General features: G+C 44.4%; 1 protein-coding gene across 1 annotated transcript in view; it reads right to left on the bottom strand.

Annotated features, from left to right (window-relative positions):
* Positions 1 to 27082, bottom strand: part of NOL4L (nucleolar protein 4 like) — a 97562-nt gene that overhangs the window by 43468 nt on the left and 27012 nt on the right. The window contains exon 4 of the mRNA XM_037915659.2: positions 19593 to 19702. Coding sequence (XP_037771587.1) covers positions 19593 to 19702 — 110 coding nt within the window. The remainder of the gene's footprint in view (positions 1 to 19592; positions 19703 to 27082) is intronic.

The raw sequence follows: 27082 nt of genomic DNA, 5'->3' as shown, positions 1-27082 counted from the left end.
ATGCACGTACAGTTCCCCATTGTTGCATTCTGCAGGTACAATGATTTCAAATTAGGGCTGTTGATTAATCGCAGTTAACTCACGCGATTAACTAAAAAAAATTAATCGTGATTAAAAAAATTAATGGTAATTAATTGCACTTTTAATCGCACTGTTAAACAATAGAATACCAATTTACATTTATTAAATATTTAAATAAATGGCATTCTATTATTGTTTAACAGTGTGATTAATCACGATTAATTTTTTTAATCACTTGACAGCCCTAGTTCACATGCATCTCACATGGTCCTCAAACAAATATTTGAGATTGTCTCTGGTCATATGAGAACTCCTCTTTCATACCAAACCTTAATCTGGGGCCTAAACTAGCTGAAAATGGGTAAAACTTTCAAAACACCTATGTGATTTAGGAGTTCAAATCCCCATGAGATTTAGGCTCCTAAGTGAATTAGGCATTTATCAAATTTTATCTAATGTATCTTTCGTAGCTATTTCTGGATCCAGGGGGAAGGGGCAGGCAGTTTGATACAGGTTCAGTAACAATAATCCCTGTAGTAGTAAGGACCAGGAGTTAGTTTTTAAAGGATTTTTTAAAAAGGAAATAAGTAAAATTGTAATAATTAAAGATATTATTTCACATTCCTTCCTTCTCCCACTCCTTTGTGACTTGTTCATTCAGGCCCAGCAGCTGAAAGCTATTTCACATGGGCACAAGAAGCCACCCGTGCAGAAACCCTGGGGCTCCCCACTGGGGTTCTCTTGCCTGGAACAGCCTGTAGCATGGGAGCTCTAGCAAAAGTTCTTCCCAAAAAGAGCTGCGTTGTGCTTTTTGTCTGTAAAGCACCTAGCACACTTGTGGGTGTATATGTGCATACTAAATAATACACTGACTACATCTTTCATAGTTTCCCATGGCAAAGTTCCACAAGAACTACCACGGCAGCTCTCAAATGAAGGTACAAACTACACAGCAGCTTCATTGAACAGATATGTTTGTTGATTAATATCAGTCCTGCATCTAGTGACTAGTGCAAAAGACTGAGAGCTAGGAGGATCTTAATTCTCATCCCAGAGCAGTCACTGACTCACTGAGCAATCTTGGGCAAGTCACTTGATGCCCTTGTGCCTCTGGCTAAGCAGGCTAAATGAAAAGATGGACCTTACTGCATTAGATTCTACATCACTACCGAACCCTCCTAGAGAATTAGCTTTAAAAAATGCAAACCTTTTATGAATGAAGCCAGTAAGGAAAAAGGGGTGAGAGTGTCACTGGAAAGCAAGTTGCTGAGAGACAGCCATAGTCAAAGAATACTAGCATGATAATCTATTTTCACATCATCCTTTTGGCAGTCCATAGCTTAGGGAAGTCAGGAAATAGAGAGAAAGAAGATCCGTGAAACTTTTCTGTGGGCTGCATCATGTACTTTAGCTTGTTCACCCTTAGTTATAATTCCATCTTTCTTTAAAAATAAGAGTTATTAATCAGTGGCATAGGCATAAATAAAATCCTCAGTTCTAGGAGTTAAAATAAAGAGATACAAAGGAAATGCAGCTTCATCCTCTAGGGCGTAAACTGATCACCATCGTCTGAAAGAGGAGAGAAAGGATTGTTTTGGGTGAGGTTGCCTTCTTTGGAAGTAACAGGTATTGGGCACTTCCAAAGTCTCAGCACTAGGGTCTGAGTAAATATGGAAATTCCAAGTCCCTCTGTCTCCTATCAATTTCACTCTGAGTATTAATGCACACCACCTGGTGGTATGTTTACACTGTGATAAGGACTGACAGGGATAGAAGGACTCCTAAATGCTGCCGCATATTTCTTGGCCACAGAAAATAGAATCAAGTAGTTTCAACACAGTAGCTATTAGAAGGTACGGAACTGAATCATTTAAGGCCAAAATTTTAGCCAGTCCAAAGCCACGTTCTGGTTTTGAATGTTCCCATTTGTATGCACAACTTATCACACAAAAGTGGCTGCACAGTTGTTTTGTACATGTATATAAGATCATTTGGTGCTGTGACAGGGTCAGGCCAGATGGCTACAGGAGAGTAATAGAAGGCAGATATATGAGCCCCAGGTTAAGTAGGTCCCTTTTCCCTGGGTAAGGTAACAGGGAAGGTTCCAGAACAATCAGGAACCTTCTGGAGACAATTAAGACAGGCTGATTAGAACACCTGCAGCCAATCAAGAAGCTGCTACAATCAATTAAGGCAGGCTAATCAGGGCACCTGGGTTTTAAAAAGGAGCTCACTTCAGTTTGTGGTGTGCGTGTGAGGAGCTGGGAGCAAGAGGCACTAGAAGCTGAGAATGAGAACTCGGACTGTTGGAGGACTGAGGTGTACAAGCATTATCAGACACCAGGAGGAAGATCCTATGGTGAGGATAAAGAAGGTGTTGGGAGGAGGCCATGGGGAAGTAGCCCAGGGAGTTGTAGCTGTCGCACAGCTGTTCCAGGAGGCACTCTAGACAGCTGCATTCCACAGGGCCCTGGGCTGGAACCCGGAGTAGAGGGCGGGCCCGGGTTCCCCCCAAATCCTCACAACTCCTGGTCAGACACAGGAGGAGTCGACCTGGACTGTGGGTTCAGAAAAATGGCCAAACTGAGGGCTGCTGTGAAGCTCCAAGGCAAGCAAATCCGCCAATAAGCACAAGACCCACCAAGGTAGAGCAAGAACTTTGTCACAGTGCTTAAATTTCATGGTGTGTGCAACTGAACCTGGTGCAAGCCTACTTCAGTGAGTTTAATAGATTCACATGCAAAAGTGAGTGTGGAAATTCAAAGATCAGGGTTAAAAAGTAGAACATTAGAGTCTCGTCTTCTTTAATACTTTGCACTTTTAAACCACTTCCATGCAAGGCTCTCAAAGAGCTTTACAAGCATTAGTGAATTTGGCTTCACAATCCCTCTCTGAGGTTTTGTTATCTGCATTTTAGAGATGGTGAAACTGAAATATACAGAATTCATCTGACTTTACCAAGATCACATTGCAAGTCTGTGGTTGAGCTGGATACAGAGCCTACATAGATTTATTGGCTATGAAGCATTTTGCATGTACTGGACACACTGCATTAGATACATTAAGTCCATTGTATGGAAAAAATACCATATAATAAAAAATAAGCTGTGTTGTAATTTTGCAGCACCACATCTTTACAGATTTGTTGATTCTTGTGGAAGGCTTTTTTATATACTCACTAAACAGGTTGATATCTGAACTTGTTTATGATTTTATTGGGGGGAGAAGTTACATGAAGCTTGTCATTCTACTGGGAAGAGTCACTATCCTGATGACAGCAGACTGAACACATTCAGTCATTTGATTAACACGTGGTTCACAATGGTCAGGAAGAAATGTAAATTAATAAAGACAGAAGTATATTAATTTTGGAGGAATACTGACACCACTTATTCAGTGTGCTCAGTTCCAGGCTAAAGCGAGTGGGCCATATTAGCGGTGTGCCAGTAGTTAATATGCACCCGACACTAGGAGTGTGTTCACTTGCACTGACAATACTTTGCACTTCTGCATATCTCCAAGCACTTTACCAAAAACAACTAAGAAAGCTGCACAACATTACAGTGAGGAAGGGAGCTGCCCAAATCTTAACAACCGGTTCCCTCCTCACCCTATGAGGGGGTCGTGGCCCGCCCCCCAGGACTCCTGCCCCATCCAACTCCCGCGTTCCTTGACAGTCCCCCCGGTACCTCTGCCCCATCCACCCCCCTCCCCAGTCTGCCCCCAGAATCGGGCAGGAGGGTCTCGTGGGCCACCGTAGTGGGTGCCCACCGCACCCTGCCCCTAAGAGCCAGAGGGACCTGCCGGGGGGCGAGGTGGGGAGTCCCGGTGGTGCTTACCTGGGGCAGCTCCCAGGAAGCATCCGGCAGGTCCCTCTGGCTCCTAGAGGTGGGGTAGCATAGCTGGGGGGGAGCAGGGGGAGCAGCCACTCCCCCCACCGATCACATCAAAAGTGGCGTCTTAGGCACCGACCCCCTGGATGCTCCGGGACTGGAGCACCCACGGGGAGAATTTGGTGGGGGCAGAGCACCCACCGGCAGCTCCCTGCCTCGCGCCTGGCCCCAGCTCATCTCCGCTCCTCCTCCGCCTCCTCCCCTGAACATGCTGCCCCGCTCTGCTTCTCCGCCTCTCCCCCCGCCCCCAGTTTCCCGTGAATCAGCTGTTTGTGTGGGAAGCCTGGGAGGGCTGAGAGGCAGGCAGTGGCTTTGCGCTCAGGCCCAGGGAGGTGGAGGTGAGCTTGGTCGGGGAGCAGTTCCCCTACGGCGCCCCACTCCACCCCACCCCCGGGTTACCTGCTGAGGCGTGGGCGGCCCTCCTCGCCCCCCCTTCCCGCCCCAGCTCCCCTCTGCTCCGCCTCCGCCTCCCTGGGCCTGAGCGCAAAGCTGCCACTTGCTTCTCAGCCTCCCTAGGCTTCCCGGCAAAGAGCTGATTCATGGGAAGCCGGGGCGGGGGGGCGGAGAAGCAGAGCGGGGCGGTGCGTTCAGGGGAGGAGGCGGAGGTGAGGTGAGCTGGGACCGGGCAAGGAGCTCCAGCCCCGGAGCACCCACGGAGGTGGTGCCTAAGGCGCCACTTTTGGCCAGTTGTTAAATTTAGAAGACCTTTTAGAACCGGTTGTCCCTCTAAAAGGGCTTCTAAATTTAACAACCGGTTCCAGCGAAGCGGTGCGAACCGGCTCCAGCTCACCACTGGGTACCAGATAGCTCGGGACCGGCCTCTCTTGGCACCGCAGCTGCCTCTCAGGGAACACAGAGCTGTTTAGCAGCACACAGCAACACTACACAATAGTTTGGGACAGGAAATAAAGAATATTATGTTCAACTAAAAACACAGGAGTTTAGGGAGGTAGACTGTAATTTGGCCAAGGCACCAGGGTTAATACCTTTATTCTTACATAAAGTGCCATGTGATCCTCAATAACAACAAAGGGCCTCGTTTCACATCTCATCTGGAATATGGAAGCTTCAGCAGCATGAAGCAGCATTTGTCTCACCCAGCCCAAGTTTTGGCATCAAATTGTTTTGTTTGTACTTGGACAGTGCACTGAGCACACAATGCTATCTTACAAAGCCTGGGAAATCTACTCTGGGAAAAAATGTTTGTAATGACCTACACAGTCTAAAAGCTTTTAAGATTCATTCTAGTTTTTACTATCCTCAGTGTTATGGTTAATTATAATAATTAAAAAATTACATTCATTCAAAGCAAGCCATTCATACAGTCATCATCTAGCCTGACTTCTGATATATCACAGGCCATTAAATTTCACCGTTACCCCTGCATTGAGCCCAATAACTTGTGTTTGCCTAAAGCAGGGGTGGCCACCCTGTGGCTCGGGAGCCACAAGTGGCTCTTCAGAAGTTTATATGTGACTCCTTGTACAGGCACCAACTTCGGGGCTGCAGCTACAGGCGCCAACTTTCCAATGTGCCAGGAGGTGCTCACTGCTCAACCCCTGGCTCTGCCACAGGCCCTTTTTCCAGCCCTCGAATAATTTTTGTGGCTCTTTTCTGCACCCTCTCCAGTTTCTCAACAGCCCTTTAAGAATGTGGACACCAGAACTGGACACAGTATTCCAGTATCTGTCTCACCAGTGCCATTTACAGAGGTAAAATCATCTCCTTATTCCTACTCCCCTGTTTACATATCTAGGGATCACATTTGCCTTTTTGTCCTAGCATCACATTGGGAGCTCATGTTGACTGCTTGTCCACTCTGACCCCTAAACCTTTTTCAGAGTCCCTGCTTTCCTGGATACATTCTGTAGGTATGACCTGCATTCCTTGTAATTAGATGCATTACTTTACTTTGGCTGTTAAAACACAATTTGTTTGAATGGGCCCAGCTTACCAAGGGACGCAGATTGTTCTACCTGCCTTGTCTTCATGATTATTTACTACTCCACCAACCTTTTACATCTTCAAATTTTATCAACAGGGATTCTATATTTCCACATGATTTGATGAAAATGTTGAATAGCAACGGGCTTAGTACTGATCCCTGTGGAACCCCAGTAGATACACCCCCATTTGACGAACAATGATGAATTAAAGGATAGGAATATAATTAATGCCAGTCAACATAATTTTAATGGAAAATAGGGCTTGTCACACAAACCTGATTTCATTCTTTAAGGAGATCTGTCAGTTTGCTGATTCTTAATCCATTTAAGGTGTGCATTATTGATACTGAATAGTGCTAATTTTTTAGCTGAACCGCCTTACAAAAGTCTATTACACCCATGCAGCTACCTTTATCAACTACACCTGTAATCTCCTTAAAGAATGAAATCAGGTTTGTTTGCCATAAAAATTATGTTGACTGGCATTAATTATATTCCTATCCTTTAATTCTTTATCAACTGAATCCCTTATAATCTTTTTCTTTATTTTGCCCAGGACTGGCCTATCTTTCTTGCCCTTTTTGAATATTGGCACAACATTAGAACTCTTCTAGTCTTTTGGAATTTCCCCAGCATTCCAAGATTTGTTAAAAATTAACATCAGTGGGCCAGAACTCTCCTCCACCAACTCTTTTAGGACTCTTGGATTCAAGTTATTTGGACCTGATGATTTAATTCTTTTATCCTCAGTAAAAGTTGTTTAACAACCTCATTAGTTACTAATGGACTGGAAAGTACTTCATTATCTTCATGTGATATGAGTATATCAACCTGCTTCATTCCAGATACAGAACAGAAATTTTTACTGAACACTTCTGCCTTTTCTGAATCACGATTAACAATTTTACCATCTCCACTGAATAATGAGCCTATACCATTGTTAGGATTTCTTTTGTTCCTAATATACTTTAAAAAAACCTCTTTATTGTCCTTAGCTCTGCCAGCCATGGATTTTTCCCTGATACCTTTGCTTTCCTTATCAATTTTCTACACTTCACAACTTCTAAATTATATCAGTTGTTAGTCACTTCCCCCTTTTTCCATTTGTTATGTGTGGCTTTTTTATTTTTAATTGCTGCCTTCACTTTGCCACTTAACATGGATGGTCTGTTAACCAAAGTTGTCCTCTTTCTTGATGGTGGAATCATGGCTTTTTGACCTTCTAATAAGCTCTTCTTAAAGAACTCCCAGTTTTCATTCACATTTTCCTGTCTAAATTTTTCCTCCCAATCAATTTGTCTCATAATTTTCTCCAGATTTGGGAAATTAGCCTACTTGAGGTACCAAATCTATATAAGGTTGGTTGGGACTGTCCTCTGTTTGCCCATGTTGAACATAATCAGGTTAGATCATTGCTCCTAAGCAACCACCAACTTCCAATTCAGTGATTAATTTATCTTTATGCATAAGAATGAGATCCAAAACAGTTACTTCATGTTGGGTGCAATACCCTTTGTGTTAGAAAATTTATCATCTGTAATTTTTAGAAACTCTAATGATGATTAACTACTGGCAGCATGAGACTTCCAGCATATGTCTCCCAACTTGAAGTCCCCCATAAAATGCCAGGAAAGTTACAGGTGACAGGATGGCTATAAACTGGTATGAGAGTACAGGCTGAACGCAGAATACAGATATGGCTGTAAATTTCAAAGGGCAATATAGTTTAAATCACACAAATACAATCCTGAACACTGCTCTAATACAGCTTTCACCAGAACACCAAGGCAACAGAGATTGTAACAATGAAAAAAGAAAAGGAGTACTTGTGGCACCTTAGAGACTAACCAGTTTATTTGAGCATGCTCAAATAAACTGGTTAGTCTCTAAGGTGCCACAAGTACTCCTTTTCTTTTTACGAATACAGACTAACACGGCTGTTACTCTGAAACCTGTAACAATGAACTTATCTTGAGTGGTTTACACAAAATAATTCACAAGAGAATTGGAAAAACAATACATGAAAGTAGTGAAATTCTTATTTAGAGCCATTTTGTCCCCAAATATTATTCACTGGATAATTTTACCATCGTTAAGAGTTTCAAGCCAATATTCAGAGTTGAATCAAAAGGCTAATATACATACTAACTTGCACCAATTCAATGTAATTGATTTCCTAAAACCAATTTAGTTATTTTGCTGAAAGTCTATGTGTTGATAATTACTGACTTTAGCTAAACTGACTTCAGCCTTATTCTGAAATAAGCCTGTCAACACAGAGAATTGCACTGAAATAACTAAATCGGTTTTAATTCACAGCTATTATTATTTCAGTGTAAGTCTGTGTGTAGCCCAGTCTTAAGTGAGGCTAGAGAAGAGCTAAGTTGTGGAATTTATATCTTTTTCTGATTCCCTTGCTACTTGTACCAGCTACTTAAGACTCCTTCGGCTCCCTTTGACTTACACCCATTTGCCAATACATAATTTGTACTTGTCTCTCAGTGCAACCTCTGTTTTTCTTCTTGGCATTGTATTTATCAGTATTTAATTTAGGAACCAAAGGAGATTCTTCTTCAGGGCAGAAGAGGGCAACAAATATCTCTGCAAAATAACATTTATTTTCAAGTGACTGAGTGAATGCAGTGCTCATGAGAGGAAGGGATAAAAGTCCTGGCTACAGCCAAGCAGCACGATATGTTTCCCTGCACAGTTTTGCCAAATACAACTTCCTCCAGTACTGTAACACTCTCTGTTGTCCCAGCTATGGGTCCCCGCAGACAGCTCGGTCCAGGCACCTTAATCCTGACCTGTGACACCTTAGCCCAGAGCAGCAGCTGCCAATCATGGCAAATTTGATGTTGGTTTTGTGAGCTGCACAAAGGGATGAGACTACCAAACTCACTCTCACGTGACACAAGTCAGTTCTGAACTAAAGATCCTGAAGAGGAAAACCTTGTGTGCTACACAGAGCCAGTCCCAATATTGCCAAGACTGCCGCAGATTTTAGAAACCCTGTCCCAAGAATTTGCATTGCTGACAAATGAGCCTAGGCTATACCTTTTTCCTGCTACCTGGGGCTGCTCTGAACTGTGGGGCAGGCAAACGGAGAGGTTAGCAGCTGACAAACTTCTTTCCCAGCCAACCTAACTTAGCTCTCTCTGTGCCTCTGCCTTCCCCCAGCTCCAGCTCTGCTTGTCTCATTGCAAGCCTAGAGTTAAGAATGGGGGTGAATCCCAAGCAGGCTGGTTTGATAGAAACCCTCCGAGGATGTCTGAGAACTTGATTAATGAGTACAGCATGGAGAAGGCAGAGGAGAGGGAGCCAGGTGGACTCAATATTGCATACAAACTACTGTGGACACAGGGATCCTTTCACCCCTTAGTCCCCCAGCTGGCGCTTGATCCTGAAGGGTGTTTAGCAACCTCCACTCCCCTTGACTTGAGTTGGACTGGAAGGTGCTCGCTACCTTTCACAATTATGCCTCTGATATGGAGAAAATGTTTCCTGAAAACCTGTTCTGCATACACCTCATCCTGCCCTCCTAGCACATCTCAAACTCCCACTGAAATCAGTGGGAGCTTGGGATGTGTAAGGAATGCAGGACTGGGCCAGGCCCTACCATTCCTCCCAATCTCTTAATATAGCACAAGTTAGTGTGGCAAACCTACAGCCACAAGCAGAAAGCTTATGCTAGTTCAGCTCCAACAGCAGCTCCTGCCATTTGCTCATTATACAATCTCCTGGCCCGTTTCTGTATCATTTATACCTGGTTACCAAACCCCAGATTGGACTGTATTGAAACTGCCAAAACAGCAGCATGTCCAGATCAGAGGGAGTCAATTTGGCATTTCAATTTAAAGATTTGTTCCTTTTAAAGTCTTTAGAGTCTGCCAGGCATTGTGTAAGATAGGAGGCCTTAATGGAAGTCATGCTGAATGGCTTAGTATGAACACTGAAAAAAAATAAATTCAGGACTGAGCTGGAATAAAACCAGAAGGAATAGCTTGCCCAGAGAACAACTGCCCCAAACTTGGACTACCCAAGCATATAAAAATTGATAGTAATTCATCATTTAAAAATTAGGTGGCAAGGCTAAACATTAGGGCTAAACAGCAAACATTTTCTTTTTGCTCTTTTTAATTACTAGCTTGTAACAGTCAGGAGTTCAGCAGATACTGTAGTGCACCAGCAGTCATCCTACAGTGATAGTTGCATCCGATGAAGTGAGCTGTAGCTCACAAAAGCTCATGCTCAAATAAATTGGTTAGTCTCTAAGGTGCCACAAGTACTCCTTTTCTTTCATCCTACAGTGAGTTACTTCTGCACAGTGTAGAAAGTGTAAGGGGCCTGAGTCTCCTCTCACACCTGTGCGAATTTGTTTAAAACCAGTGTGAGAGGAGACTCAGGCCCCAGGAGCCTCTGCATGTTCTTGTGACCTCAAACTAAGTGGTCTGAGTCATAATTCTGCTCTGAGTTATGCCAGAGTAAATCTATTGACTCCAATGGAGGTATTCCAGATTTTCTTAGGAGTGAGAATAGAATTTGGTCTGTGGTTTTCAGAGTGACCTCATTACTCATGGGGAGCTATTTTGTAATGTTGCTTTCCAAGGTCTGTACTCTCTGCAGGAGCCTCTTCTTGTCATTTATGAAGGCTCAAGTAGACACTCCTGATTTTACTATCTTCTTTGTTCCTCAGCACAGATAAAACATTCTAATATTCTTCCAGTCTGTGCTTCCTTTTGAAGACACTGCTATTTTAATATTGGTGTGTCTAGCAGCACCCGTAAATCATAGACACGGCACACAATTTTTCCTGGATAATGAAGTTAAAAGGCCATCTTGACATCCATTCATTTAATGGTTTCAGTAGATCAGTTACCCCAAGAAAAGTGAGTTCCCCATGGTGCTGCTGGGCACAATTAATCATTTATGGCAGAAACCAAGAGGAACACAAGTCAGTTATTTACTTTATTTCTATTAGTGCCACCAAATGCTAGTTGCATGGCAATAAGGTGACATTGCTTTAAAGATGAACTAGAAAGCAATAAATAATTATTTAAAACGGTGTTTGTGATGTACAAAAAGAACCTCAAAATGTGTTTGCTTCCACTTCTTCTTAGAAACAGGTCCTGATGCTTGGAGGACTTTTGCAGTCCTTGGGGCATCTGGAACATCATAGCTGGAGACCGAAACCAGAGCTGCAGCTTTCTAATCCTAAAACTCCACATCCTCTCTGCCTCAACTGGGGACTGGGAGAGCAGCAACCTCTAGCTGTGTTTCACATTTCATGTCTTCCAAAAGACTGCCCAAGTCCTCCAGAAAAAAGAGCAACATCATTACCTGATGTTTCTAATGTAGAATACAAACAGGGGGAAAATGGGAGGGGGGGAACGAGGCCTTTTTATTATTATTCATCACACACAGCAAGATCACCTTTTCACTTATTTTCTACACAGCTCTAGGGATAGTGGGGAAGAGAAAACATGGGTTTCTTGAGCTCTAGCTGGCAAGCCAGGCACCTGACATTGGTGAAAATTGTAAGGATTTGCCCATCAGCTCTCCTGTCCTTCAGTCCCCAGTCTTTCCAAGCTAAAGTTGCCATGAGACTGCTTCCTTGAGGAGATCAGCCGCCCATCTGTATTCTGCATTCAGTGTTCCAGGATGCAAATCAGCCTCTTTTTCCTTTGTCTTTGGATTCTCCTGTAAATGTCAACTCAAGTAGAAATTCCAGTTGAAAACTTTCAACTGGTTCCAGTTGGCCAGCTAGGTTTTGGAACAAAGCAATGGCTCTGTTGGTTGCGGGTGCCACTAGTCCTTGACAAACCAGTACAAAGCAACAGAATCCAAAGGAAAACATTAGAAATTAACAGAGACCAGCCAAAGGACTCTAATAAAGATGACCTGAATGTCAGCTAGAGAGGGCTTCAACATGATTCAATAATGTGGTCCAGGCTCCTCCATCCATGCAATCCTGAGCACAGCACAGCTGAGGGGCCGCTGCACTGTAATATAGTTCCCCACACGGTCAGTCAGTCTCTATGGACAGGCCCTAAAACTACCCTGGAAAATTTTACTTTAGGTAATGTGTCCCTTTGCTCACAGACTTGGAGACCTTTGGGCAGATTTTCAAAAGAGCTCAGCTCCCATTTAGATGGCTAAAGAAATTGGCCAGATTTTCACAAGTGTCAAACAGCTCGCGCTCAGAACAATGGGAGATGCTGCATGCTGAGCATGTTCGGAAATCTGGTCCATTGTGAATTAACCCTCTTAGGCCATGTCTACACTAGAGAGCTTACACAGGCACAGCTGTATCAATGCAGCTACCCAGCTGTAAGATTGCTTGTGTAGCCACTCTATGCTGATGGGAGAGAGCTCTCCCATCAGCATTATAAAACCACCTCCACGAGTGGCGGTAGCTATGTCGGCGGGAGATGCTCTCTCACCAACATAACATTGTCCACGCCAGGACTTCTGTTAGTGTAATTTATGTGGCTTAGGGTTTGTTTTTTTTCAAATCCTGGAGCAACATAAGTTATATTGACAGAAGTGGTAGTGTAGACGTGGCCTTAATTCTTACTCCTTTTGTAGCTGTTTGCCCATAATAATTGGCATTAAGATTCCTTCATAGATTATAAGCCAGAAGAGACCATTCTGATAATTTTAGTCTCACCTCCTGCGTAACCCAGGCCATAGGACCTTCCTGAATTAACTTCTACTTTAAACTAGAGCAGATCTTTTAGAAAAACACCCAGTCTTGATGTAAACATTTCCAATGATGAAGAATCCACCACAATCCTTGGTAAATTGTTCCAATGGTTAATTACCCTCACCGTTGAAATTATGCAGCTTCCTTCTAGTCTGAATTTGTCTAGCTTCAACTTCCAGCCATTGGATCTTGTTATCTTTTTCTGCTAAACTACGGAGCCCTCTGTTATCACATTTCTGTTCCTCATGTAGGTACTTATAGACTGTGCTCATCACTTCTTAACCTTCTCTTTGTTAAACTAAGCAGAATGAGCTCCCTGAGTCATTCACTATAGGGTATGTTTTTCAATCCTTTAAGTATTCTTGTGATTCTTGTGTAAACCCTCTCCACTTCATCAGCATCCTTCTTGACTTGTATAAACTGGAGAGGGTTTGGAGAAGAGGCATAAGAATGATTAAAAGTTTGGAAACCATGCCTTGTAGTAAAACACTCAAACAACCTTGAATTATCGTATGTGCAACTCCTGTGTCCACTTCACTTTTCCTTCACCAATACCGTAACCCTGTCAGGGTCCAATGCATTAGTGACTGTTCTAGGCACTCGGTCACCCAGAAAAAGTCAGAAAATGTCCTTAAGACTCAAGGTTGAGGGCACCCAGGACACACTGGCTCTTTCCCAAATATCCCCTCAGGATTAGGTCATGCAGCTAAATCTGATGGAAAGTCCTTTTCCTGTGGAAATTTGAACAGCAGCACTCATCTCTGGCTGCTCTTCTGCTCCCAGGAATCTCACTGGAGTTTAAGCAGCAGACTGAAGGTTAAACTATCAACATTGAATAATTTCTTCCCTCAGTTCTTATATCTTGGAAAGCATTAGGGAGCAGTGTACTCACCTAACCAAGAAACGCTGGTGACAAGAGGAAGAGTTCACAGGATGATATGCCTGATAAACTGAGGGTGAGAAAATATCGGCATTGTGAAAAGCAGCTGCAACCCAGGCGACATGTACTGGTTGGTGAAGGTAGAGCTGATTATATGCAGAGTGGAAGCAGCTCGAGACGGTAGCCAGTGTATCTGCTTTCTAATTCAATGGGCATTTGGTGAAGCAAAGGGAAAAAGAAACAACAAACTGAAAATCCATGAAATTGCATACTGAGGGACAAGAATGTGACCAATTCAGATTTCTTTTTTTAAGACTAGATGATCTAAGAGAGGCCAGAGTGAATTAGGTAAACAATGTGATACTTTTCCTTGAGCTAAGAAATCATTTAGGGCCTGAATCCTATAGTTCCAAGTGGGGCATAACTCCTGTTGACATTAATGGGAATTTTTTTCTGAATAAGTATTTCAGGATTGGGTCCTTTAAATATCCTAATCCTCAGGCCACATAGGTCGGTCTTCTTCAAGGATTCTGGGATCTTCATATTTTGCAGAAAGCATGGTTTTTCATGTTGCAGAGTTGCCACTGGATGTGGAAGATTACAGTCAAATCCATGGTGCAGAGTAACATTTACAGACCTATTGGGCTAACTGAAGGCCCAGCCCTGCAGAATTTACTCATGCTAAACTCCTATTGAAGAAATCAGTGAGGGTGGTGGTACTGGGCCCATACTTACGAGTTTTTGTCATGTGATGTGGGGCCATTTCTTGCAACCGTAACTCCAAGTAGACATAGAAATGCCCGCTGCTTAAACAGATGTTTACTATGGAAGAATTAATAGTGTTACAGCATCCAAGGGTCAGTTTGGCAAAAACGGATTCCTCCCTTTATAAATATTTTGTATTGATTTTTACGTAGTTACATAATTTATCTAAAGAGGGAAACACTTCACATCATAGTCACAAGGCTCAAATCCCATGAAATACATGACACTCCTAGGCCTTATAAAGAACAAAATGGTCTGATCTGGCACCCACAACATCACTGCGAGCTTTGTCATTGACTTCAGTGGAAACAGGTCAAAGCCTTAGACTGCAGGCTCTTTGGAGCAGGGAACAGGTTTTATTTATACAGAGCCTAGACTTGCAAGGCGCTGAATAACCTTCAATTCCCACTAAATGTGGTGGGCGTTGAGGACACCCAGCTAGGGCTGCCAACTTTCTAAGCTCACAAAAATGAACACCCTTGCTCTGCTCCTTGCCCCATCCCTCCTGCTCTGGCTGCAGGTGCAGGCGCTGGGGATGAGGGGTTTGGGGTGCAGGAGGGGGCTCGGGGCTCGGGCTGAGGGGTTCAGAGTGTAGGAGAGGGCTCTGGGCTGGTGCAGGGGGTTTGGGTACGGAGGGGTGTGAGGGCTCCAGCTGGGGGTGCACGGGGGGGCTCTGGGCTGGGACCAAGGGTTCGAAGGGTGGAAGGGGGATCAGCGCTGGGGCAGGGGGTTGGGGTCAGGGGTGCAGGCTCAGGGTGGTGCTTATCTCAAGCAGCTCCCGGAAGCAGCATCATGCCCTGCTCCTGCTCTTACGCAGCCAACTGGTTCCCAGCCAATGGGAGCTATGGAGACAGAGGCAGTGAGTGGAGCCCCCTGGCTGCCCCTATGCCTAGGAGCAGGAGGGGGGACATGCTGCCGCTTCCAGGAGCCGCACAGAGACACGGCAGGCAGGAAGCCTGCCTCAGCCCCGCTGCACCGCCGACCCGACTTTTAATGGCTCAGTTGGCGGTGCTGACCGAGCCACCAGGGTCCCATTTTGATTGGGCGTTCTGACTGAAAATCGGACACCTGGCAACCCTACACCCAGCAGGATCAAGCTCATGAGTTTGCAAAGTGTTGTGTAAATATACAGAACTACAGAAAAGCTTTATACAAAGAAGCATGAAGCAGAGCCTCAGAATAACTATGTGCTCTATGAAACTTTATTTGCATAAACTTAAAACCCAAAAGCTACATCAGGAGTTGCAGTTGCTCAGCATTGCTCAGAATTTAGCCCTGAGGCTGTATAGCCTGATCAAAATCTCCAAGTAATTTAAATAAATGCCTTTAGCACCAGTGAAATAAAGAGCATCCATTTGGGGGAAGGAGTGAGCCAGCTAAGCGGATGTGAAACATTAGGATTTCCTTTTAACATTAAGCATGAAGATTTAAGTCACAGCAGCCTCTCAAATTAGCCACCACATCCTTGGGCAGAAATTGGTTGTCGCAGGACCCACTACCTTCACATAGCAGAAATGGCATGGATAAGTTACAAATGTAAGATTAGAATGGATAATACACAAACATTTGGTTCAGCCCCAGGCAGGAGGGATCCAGGGAGATTAGGCCATTTTAACAGATTGCCCCTCTGTCACTTTTTCCACTCTTTCCATCCTGAGCAAAATGATCCTCTTTAATCTTTGTCTGGCTGATTCCATATCCGGAAAAGATGAAAGTTCTATTATAAACAATATGACGCTTTTTGGGAAACTGAGGTGTAGCATCAGTTCCATAAGGTCTAACCTAATACTGGTTAACACCTTTCTCCTGCTCTGAACCACTGGGATAAGGTCAGGCAGAGGAGAACATTACTGTATCGGTACCTGATTTCCTGTTTGTTTCCTTTAATATGTGCTCTTGATCCATCACGTCCAGATGCATCACAGCTAAAGTAGAGTAACATTCATGTCTTCTTTCCACTACGGCATGCTCCCTCAAGCCCCATCCTCCCTACCCCGAGTGGTGCGCTCCTTCCTACCACCCAACCTCTCCTGACCCCTGCCTTGACACACTACCCTCTGCCCCACACCTCCTCGACTCCCACCCCCAGGTACAGCAGGCTCCCCTTTGCCCCACCCTGCCCCCCAGCTACGGCCACAATCGCCTCAAGCTTTCAGAGGTGTAGGTTATATTTCCAAATATTGTAGATCCTATTTACAGTGGGCCCTGCCTGGCCTGACTTCAGGGGGACTGCATGGGTGCAAGTGAGGGCAGGATTTGGCTAGTATGTCCTGCTTTAAAAAGAACCTAGTACATTATCCATGACTGGAACCAGGCTTGAGGACTCTTTACTGACAGATATTCAGTATAATCATTTGGACGTATCTTTCTACTAACAAAGGAATTTTTTGAAGTGGTTTTAACCATGATGGGAGAGCCAGGATTCCTGGAATCTGTTCCCAGTTCTGTCACTGACTTGATGTGTGACCTTGGGCAAGTCATTTAGAGCCATTTTCAGAGGTGCTGAGTACCTCCAGCTTCCATTGACATCAACTGTCTACCTGTCTGTCTTAGGAGTTCATATGGCAGCCCGTCAAAGTACTATCGGAGTGTCTTCCACAGAAGATTAAATTGGCAATAGCGAAGAACCTTGTGAACTTCAACTGGAGATGCAGGTGCCCAGTAACTCTGAAATTCAGACCCTTAACATCTCTATGCATCATTTCACCCATCTGTAAAATAGAGATAATAATGCTTACCTATGTTACGGTGGTGTTGTAAGGTTTAATTAATGTAATCCTTGTATAGCGCTGTGAGAGCCTCAGATAACAATTGCTTCCGAAGTGCACAGCATACATTACAATGTTCTTCTTGTTATGCCTGTGTTGCTGTTCCCTGTTTCCTGGGCAGTGCTGAGAGAATCTTGCCTCTTTTCTCTCATGAACTAGTAACTTATCAGGCTCCTCTCCACCTGCCCGTGTCCTCATGGTGATAACTCGTAATCTCCCCTCCAGTGAAGTCTCTGATGTATTTGACTTTGTATGTCTATGAACATAATTATTCTAATAGTTTCCTTATGGTGCTGTCGTTTCAAGGTACCTCTGTTTGCAAGTCCGAGCTCAGGACCAGGATAATGGAATATGGCACCTAAGAACCTTCTGCTGTTATCAGCTAATTAGTTTATTTTTTTGTTCTTATCTCCAATCACCTTCTACTCCTGAGCTGGGGAGCCAGGGAGAGGGTTAGTTTCAGAAAGAGAAATAGATTCAGTTAGTAAAATCAAATAGCTCTGGGTATTGGTCTGCCCCAGCAGCAGCCATCTTGTTTGCAGCTTTCTACTCCCCACATTGGACTGTTTTCTAGGCTCAGTTAGCCAGATGCAAATGCATTTCTTGGTAGCAGTACATTTCCTATACATCTTTTTACTGACAGGTTCAAGAACAGAACTTTGAGGACACACACTTGCTATTGCTGTAATTTATGGAGAAAAAATTCCAGACACAAACACTCCTGAACTCCAGAGTTCAAAACTCAGGTCCTACCCCAAATTCTACTGACTTCCAGGGTATTTGGGTTTGGCTCATTGTAGAGGTAAATTCAATCTGGAAATTCAGATCCATATTTATGACTTGGATCCGGGATTTTGGTTAAGATTCATCTCATATTTTTAGTGAATTGAGTTTTAGAGACCAGGTGAAGTCATCTCTTTCACAGAACAGGTAAAGCACAAGCAGTGATTAGGCAAACCTCCCACACAACCCTGCTAATATGCCTCGCCCCTGACGTGAAAGGACCTCTTCCTGTGTTGAGATAGGAGCTCAGTCTCCATGACCCATTTGGTCCATAGCCTTGCAGTAAAAAATGCCGATTATGGTGGGAGTTTTTGTGGACTGAGACCCACCAAACTCATTTCACATAAGCCACTGAACAGTCAGCAAGTGTTAACAACTTTTGGTCACCCCATCCAAGGATGGACATAAAACCAGTGATCAGATTCTTTGTTTTGCTACTGATCCCGTGAGCCATCTAGCCCCTTGAACTGATCCAGTTTAGAATCCAATTTTCTCATGATGTTCAGAGCCAGTTTCTGAGGAAAAGAGGTTTTAGGCTGGTGAAGATGTAGAGCTGTCCATAATTCTACAGCATCAGACTCCACAACTGATGGCAAAATCATTAGAACTCCCCAGTTTTTCACAGTTCTAAAACTCTAATATTACCCACTGCACAGAGGCTGTTAAACTCGGGTGTCCAGCATATGCAAGGAAAAGCTATGCCGAAGTGCATCCTCCAACATGTAACTTAGCCCCAGGGGAAGGTGTTTTTTCCACTGACCCAGTGAAAAGATTCAACATCTATTTCCTAAGTCCCTGCAAATAACTGCGATCTGGCACTTTACACCCCTGCACTGAGTTCTCTCTTTAGGCTGCCATCAGATAACAACCATCCATGGACTTCAACTTCACCGTTCAGGTTAACAATTTACCAATGCCTCCTGTTTGCTACAACACACACACACACACCTCCTCAGCTCCTGGTGGTAACAGGGAGGTAGAGAGAAAAACAAAAGGGGATCAGACTCCAACCTCTATTTGCTGGGAAGAAAATCTGACACTTGATTTCTGAAGTGCCAGCAATGGAACATTGTGGGGAGTCAGTAAAGTGTATTCTTTTTATAGTCTGTTTCCATGGTGCATTGAGGATCCCCTGGCAAATTCTGCAGCTGCAGAACATTGGAAAATTCCACGGTCTAGGTATAATCATGTGGCAGTCTACCCCTCCATTCCCAAATCAAAATCCAGAGGCATAATATTGTCACCAAACAGCTGAGCCTCTTCCCAGCTGGAGACAAGAAAGAAGTGACTGGAGCTGGCTCTCCAGCAAGATGCCGAACAACTCATGAAAAGAGAACACCCGAGCAACAGAAGCAAAGCCTAGGGATCAGTCCCGATCTGCTAAAGCCCTTCAGCAGTTTGGAAGGTGGCAGAGAAATACATTCCTCTTCATCATGGATATTTTTATATTAAATTCACTTAAAACCACCATATGTCTAAAGAACATGCAGATAGTAATGAACAATAACTGCACTGAATACATTTCTGTTCCTCTCCTCCGTGCCCTTTTGGCAAAAACCTTGCATGGATTTTTAGAGACAGACTTTCAAAAACAAAACGTTGTGTGCATGCAACCTACACACAGCAACACTGTCTGCAACCTGCATGTGCACACAAGCTAGACATGTGCAAAACTGTTCCTGTGAAAATCTGGCCATCACTACTTTGAGCTGCCAAGCATCAGCCATTCACCCTACCCCTTCAGTCTGAACAGAAATCTGCTCTGCACCTGGTGCCTCTCAGCACCTCTTGGAGTAAGACACTCTGTTAGTCAGGAAGAGAGCAACTCACCTGCTCCTGTGAATTCATGACCCGCAGCTTCATTTGCTTCAGATAGGTGGAGGTGAGAGGCATGTTGTAGTCAATGATTCCAGAGACCAAAGAGGAGGGTGGCTCATTTTCTGAAGTAAAAACAAAAGGAAAGCTGCTTTTAGATGTGGGAGCATTGCAGCACGGACCTGACACTGTACTACCATCAGCATTATTTAATATCTGAATTGCAGTCACCCCCAAAGCCCCCATTCCATATTTAGGCCCACAGTACTACACGCTGCATAAACGCCCCACCCTGACAGGAATTCCCTTTCATTGCAATGAACCATCCTGTGTGGAAATGGTTACACACAATGTAACATTTTTAGTTTGGGTGACTAAACATTAAACGCAGAATGAAACATCAAACCCTGCCAGAAGGCTCAAAACCACCTCTGTCCAAATGGAACACAGAGAGAGTTTCACAAACAACCAGCTTTTTCCAGCCAGTTGTAGTGCTGCAAAGTCACTAAACTGGGAGGAGAGGTAGATATGCTGGAGGGTAGGGATAGGATACAGAGGGCCCTAGACAAATTAAAGGATTGGGCCAAAAGAAATCTGATGAGATTCAACAAGGACAAGCGCAGAGTCCTGCACTTAGGACGGAAGAATCCCATGCACGGCTACAGACTAGGGACCGAATGGCTCGGCAGCAATTCTGCAGAAAAGGACCGAGGGGTTACAGTGGACGAGAAGCTGGATATGAGTCAACAGTGTGTCCTTGTTGCCAAGAAGGCCAGTGGCATTTTGGGATGTATAAGTAGGGGCATTGCCAGCAGATCGAGGGATGTGATCGTTCCCCTCTATTCAACATTGGTGAGGCCTCATCTGGAGTACTGAGTCCAGTTTTGGGCCCCACACTACAAGAAGGATGTGGAGAAATTGGAAAGAGTCCAGCGGAGGGCAACAAAAATGATTAGGGGACTGGAACACCTGACTTATGAGGAGAGGCTGAGGGAACTGGGATTGTTTAGTCTGCGGAAGAGAAGAATGAGGGGGGATTTGATAGCTGCTTTCAACTACCTGAAAGGGGGTTCCAAAGAGGATGGATCTAGACTGTTCTCAGTGGTAGCTGATGACAGAACAAGGAGTAATGGTCTCAAGTTGCAGTGGGGGAGGTTTAGGTTGGATATTAGGAAAAACTTTTTCACTATGAGGGTGGTGAAACACTGGAATGCGTTACCTAGGGAGGTGATGGAATCTCCTTCCTTAGATATTTTTAAGGTCAGGCTTGACAAAGCCCTGGCTGGGTTGATTTAGTTGGGGATTGGTCCTGCTTTGAGCAGGGAGTTGGACTAGATGACCTCCTGAGGTCCCTTCCAACCCTGATATTCTATGATTCTATGAAAGTCGCACCCATTGTCATGGATACTCCTTCATTTTGGGGGAATGTTAAGGCAGTTTTGGAAGTATCTCCCTCTTGTGAGGGAGATTGTGTTTCAATGAGATAATTAAAATAATCTTTTTATTTATTTATTTTCTTAAACTGTCCCTATTGACAGCTTTCTATACATCCACATGGAGACTTAGTGATCATCAGGAAGACAGATTCAGACCACTCAAGCAAACAGTATTTCCAGCCAGTCAAGTAGAGTCCACTGTAAAGCAAACTCTTAATTATTTTCTAGACCTTATATCATCTCTCCCTTGTCCGCTAGGCCATAGGCATCGACTTCCTGAGTTCCCAGGGGATGCTTGACCCCTGCTCCGTCCCAGGCCCCGCCCCCGCTCCCACTCCACTGCTTCCCACCCCTGCTGCTTCCCCTCTGTGGAACTAGCCCCAGATAAGAGAAATAGACAAAACTTCAAGAATGCATTCAGGGCAGCAGCCAACTGACCCGAGAGCAGCCAGTGGGCCATAGTGGAATAGCCATTGTCCCAAAGTCCATTGTTAATAAAATACTGTATCTTCATTTTCTTTCTTTTGGATGGCTGGATGTTGCCCTTCTCTTTCCCTGGCTTTGGTCAATAGATTAATTAATACTTCCTTGCCTGCACGTCAAAAGCACACAAAATAACCCACTATCCTATGTGGGATAATGTTAACTAGTGAAACAAAAACTGCTAACAACCCAGTGCAGAAGGCACTCCTACAAACTGGTTGCAGGAAAGGGGAGAAAGCTCCCAGGGACACATATCATGTCTTTGCCAAATGGGACTAAAACTAATTCAGAGCATCGTAAGATTCAAATAAATAAATCTGCAGGTTAAAAGCTGTGCTGAGATCAGGCAGTCTCAAGCAGCATTAATGAAACAATGAAAACTATGATCACAGTGGGGTCTATGCGGTAATATGATCAGGCACCTGACTGATGTTCCTGCAAAATACTATTTCCTAGCACTTGGTGACAGAACTTGGAAGCTGACACTTGCTCCAGAGCATGAGCTGGACCTGGCAAAGGACATTTAGAAAGAGCACCCAGCAAGTCTGAGCTTGTAGCCTCTCAATATCATGGCAAGACCTGATTGTAGAAGAAAAGAAAGAATCTAAGAGGACAGGTGGAAAAGAGCAGTGACTTCTTCAGGGAAGAAGGATACACTGCATTTTCATCTGTGTATGTGGCCATAATATCTTGGTGTACCCTATGGCTAGTGGTTTTTGTCTTCCCAAGAGCAGTCCCGTGTTATGAATCCAGTTTTAAGAAAAGAGGGCTCATGCACAGAGTGAGAGATGCATGCACTATGGGTTTGCAGTAGCTATAGAGCTGGTGTGATGGGGTACAGTCCCCACACAGTTGAATGAGGTCAGGTAGGCCCAATCAGCCAATTAAGCTGCAAACACAGAAGATGTAGGCTGAATGGAGGCCGCTAATTAGAAGGAAGCTCACCTGTGAGGGGGTGTCTATAAAGCCATGAGGCTGGAAACAGTGTGAGAGGCAGTCTCTCTCCCTGAAGCAAGGGAGAAGGAAGGGAAACAAAGCTAAGCGAGGAAGGGTTTACGTAGTAGGCCTAAGGGAGAGGGGGCTGATGAAAAAGAAGCTTCAAGGAGCATGGTAGGCAGCCATCCAGGGGCAAGAGCAGTAAGATTGGTGAAGTCCCTGACCAGCTGCTTGCTATAGGGCCCTGGACTGGAACCCAGAGCTGATGGCAGGCCTGGGTTCTCCCACCATCCACTGCACAGTGGCATTGCTAGGGGCAGTGAACAGGAAGACTGCTGGAGTCACTGTGGGCATGACACAGGGCAGCCTCATGCTGCTGGTGCAGAAGGACTTTGAAAGACTCCCTGGGAAGGGGAAATCATGGTGTAACCCAGCCAGAGGGCGGAGTCACGAAGCAGCTGTACTGCGACTCTGTGAGCGAGAGGAGAGCTGCAAGGGTGGAAGACCAGAAAGGGGGCACTGAACCGGGTGGCGCTAATCCCAGAACTGCCAGAAGGGGGCACCACCCAACAGTGAGTAGAGCACCCTGTGACAGAGTGTTGTCATATTTGGGCCATATCCTCTTTTCCCACTGCCCCAAGCATGAGCAAGGGTGGGTCTGTGTGAGATGAAAAGAGAAAAATCTCTCCCTCTAGGATGCTTCATATCCACTGCTGAAGCCCAGAGGCAGAGGTAGCCTTTGCCGCTCTTGCATTTCTGCTCTGCAGGGATCAATGGTTAGTGGATCTGAACATACCTGGGCTTGTCTTCCACTCCTCCTCCTACCCCATCCTATGTGGCGATGCGTAAGGTGTAGTGCCCAGAGGTGGGGACTCCCTATGCTTTGGCAGAATCCCAGCTATGATGGTATGAGTAAGAGCAATGGGATGAAATTCTTACTAACAGAAAATGGAGGCGATCAGGAGGAGACAGAAAGGTCTGTTAGTCTCCAGGAGATGCAGTTCAAGTGCCATCACCCTGGGACCTTTAAAACTAGTCTGGACGAAGCACTCCTGCATTGTAAGGGGGATGGACTAAGTGGCCTTAAGGGTCTTTTCATCGTCTAGCGTCTATGATTATACCTTCCATAGCACTACTACTATATGGTGGGGTTTTTTTTTCAGTATGTTGCTTTGGTTGTCTTCTACCATCTCTCTGTTTAAAATATTAAAACAAAAAATAATAGCTTTAACTTTCTGTAAAAGGTCACCATACAAATATTGGGGTGTTTCTGTCATTATGACACTCTTTCTGCCTTTGTTTCACTGGAATCAAAAGAAGCTGAACCTCAACTGTTGGGAATGGGCCACATCCACCCTGATTGAATTGGCCTTGTTAGCACTGACCACCCCCCACTTGGCAAGGCAACTCACATCTTTTCATGTGCTGTATATTTATACCTGCTTACTGTATTTTTCACTCCATGCATCTGATAAAGTGGGTTTTAGCCCATGAAAGCTTATGCCCAAACAAATTTGTTAGTCTCTAAGGTGCCACAAGAACTCCTTGTTTTTGCTGATACAGACTAACACAGCTACCCCTCTGAAACTCAGTTACTTTAGATATTCAGATAAATGAATATAGCCCTTCATTAATAAGCACTCTATGCTCACTCCTTATAACATGTCAGCAGCAGTCTAGGATTAATCTGCTCTTCGTTCTCAGAGGGCTGGTTTCTGGGGTTCCCCCAAGGACTGTACGTGCAGAAGGTTTATTGGTATTCTAGGGATCTCTCTCCCCTAACTAATGTATACAGAGGAAGTGAGCTGATAATGACAAACACTCTGCCCTCCAAAGACCTCTGCCGCTGGTAAGAGGAAGCAGCCTGAAAGCAGCTGGACCTTGAAGACCTCTGCTGTCTGACCAGGTGGGGTAGCAGTTTGAGGAGCACAAAGTGATATCCTCAGAATATCTCAGTAGCGTGAGTCGGGGAGGGTGGAGGGTGTGTCTGCAGTGGCTTTTATCCAAGAACCTATACGATCAGAGTGGGAGAAGAGATTAACAGTAGCCTCCTTCCAAAGATTCTTGCTATTCGGGGCTTAAGGCGAGCAAGGTGACATCAGCTGACCCTCAAGGATCCCTGCTTTGATGACCGGTAGTGGCTTCTCATGAGGCTCTCTGCCCCTGCAGAGCCTGGTGGCAAACACTACTTCTCATAGCTTGTTCCCTGCTTCCCGCCAGGCTTCCATCTTTCCCATCACAATTGGGTGCTGAAGTAATTAATGCAGTTCCACAAATGGGGGATGATGTCATCAAATAGCGAATAAGGAGCAGGAGCAGATGAACTCTGACAGTCAGATTCTGCCTTCAGTTACACTGGTGTGAATCTGGAATCATGCCATTAACTTCAATACATTTCCTGTGCATTTACTTCACTGTGACTCATAAGAATCTGGCCCTATAAAAACAAAGATTTTTTTTTTTTCTCCCCAAGCCAAAGTATCTAGTAATAAAAGATAAGGGAAACCTTTTTTTAAAAAGCCCTGCAGGGACTCCACATTTTATAGTCCTGCATCCTGAATCCTACTAGGGGGCTGCTGCACTGGTTTATGCCATTATTGTAAAATACTGTCTTAATATTTTTATAAAGAGAAAAATACACTAACTCCCCACCATGTCCGGAAACTATATATAACACAGGCAGAATTGTTTAGACTGGAACTGGACTGATCCTAATTCCACATCTGTGTAGCTCCAGCAGAGTTACTTTTTTACACCAGCATCACTGAGATTATGATGAGGCCCAGTGTTGTTCTAAGCTTCCTATAAGCAAGACCATTTGTTTTCATGCATCACATTGGTGCCCTGCAGAGTTCAGCACAAGACCAATTTACTTAGGGATTTTTCTGATCTGGAATGCAGTGAGGTGAGATTTGTTTGATAAATGATGGAGATGAGGACTGGAAGGGAGGGTTCAGATTTTTTCACCCTACTGAGTTACATTTTATATGTGGGTGTGTGATCTTTCACCAAATGCCAATGTGATCTATTCCAAATAAATTTCCACATAAATAAATATCAGTGGAATTAGCCAAAGTTCTTGATAAGAGTTAATCTATTCCATCTGTCTTTTATAGGTTTCTAGGTAGGCTCTGTGCACTGCACAAAATTAAAGAGGAGAAAAGCTCAGAACAGAAAGGCATTTGTCTCTTTCTGCCCCTCCTGATTGAGGAGCAGTGTGAAAGATTTTTTTGTCTGCTTGGTTTATTTTTGAAGAGCATTGATTTTGAGGGAAGGCTTTATTGAAAAGGTCTCTGTTACACTTTGATCAAGACAGTCAGGCTTTGGCTCAGTCTAGTCTCTTCTGACCACGAGTTCCATAGCTGGGTTCAGTTACTGAGGGTGTGTAGCACCCAGTGCTGTCTGGCCAGAATCTGAGCCTGTACAGCTGCACTGCCTGTGGGAAACACAGCTGTTTCAGGAGATCAGGGACAATAACGCAGTATCTGAAATAGCCAAGTCCCATTCCATTAAGGGCTTGGAAGAACAGGGTCATGGCCTATCTCAGTGGTGGGACAGACAGCTCTGTTGGTGCTAGATGTTATTCAAGTGCTGTGAATTGGGTCTAGGGGACCCCTTATCAGACTATCCTATAGCCCAATGGTCAGAGCACTCTCCTGAGAGCTGGCAGATCCCTGTTCAAATCCCTGTTCCCCCTTGGGTGGAGAGGGAATTTGAACTGGGGGTCTTCCGCATCCTAGGTCAATACCCTACCACTGGGCTAAAAGTGATGAGGGAGCTCTTGCCTCCCCCAAACCCTGACCTCTAGCAAAAGCACCTAACTCCAAAGAGGGTTTCCAGTTGACAATTGCTAGCAGAGATAAGTGCATCCCTGAAGTCAAGACTTAGGTGCCTATCTCTGAGAGAGGGGTGGTGTTTAGTGTACACCGCTAAGTTGGTATCTCCCCTTGTCTAGCTTAGGCAGCTTCCTGACTAGCATACTGGCTTTCATGAATGACAGTCGAAAGCACCTCTCTCCCCATTCATTGTATAGGGAGCCTAGGTGCCTAACTCAGGCTTTGTGAATCGCAGTTTGTTCCTGTGATTTTTTTTCTAGGCACCTAAGAACCTTTGCGCATCCAGGCCTGATTCTTTAATCAGCAACATGGGAATATGCTGTAGTAATGAAGCATAGGCTAATAAATGTCACATGCTTATTTGGGACAATTTCTAAAAAATACCTCACCGCAATGCCTTTCAATAACTAGCTATGAATAAATGGCACACATAATCCATTTAATTGGAACCTCTAAGGCTGTCCATAAGTCTGCTCGCAGGAGTTAACTGGTGGGAGTTGGTATTTAATAGGAGAAATTTCCTGGTGTAGGGCACTCTGTTCATTTTATTTTGTTTCTCTGCTTGATGAGAGTTGCCAAATACATCACATTTGCCTTAACATTTTTAAAATGTTTTAATTCTCTGTATTATGGGTTGTGTTTAATTATTTTTGTTCAAGAAAACCTCCCTGAGACAGTTTTGTTTTGTACTTGGTAACACAAAATAAAAGTTTACAACTCACTATAACAAATATTATAAACACTGACTTCAGTGGCATTTTTTCCTTTTACACCAGCAGAGAATTTTGTCCAGTGGTATGTGTTGTTTCTGTCT

Source organism: Chelonia mydas, chromosome 13 (assembly GCF_015237465.2).
Source record: "Chelonia mydas isolate rCheMyd1 chromosome 13, rCheMyd1.pri.v2, whole genome shotgun sequence".
Lineage (NCBI taxonomy): Eukaryota > Metazoa > Chordata > Testudines > Cheloniidae > Chelonia > Chelonia mydas.
The sequence above is the reverse complement of the archived record's forward strand: the minus strand, read 5'-3'. Positions and strand labels throughout refer to the sequence as shown.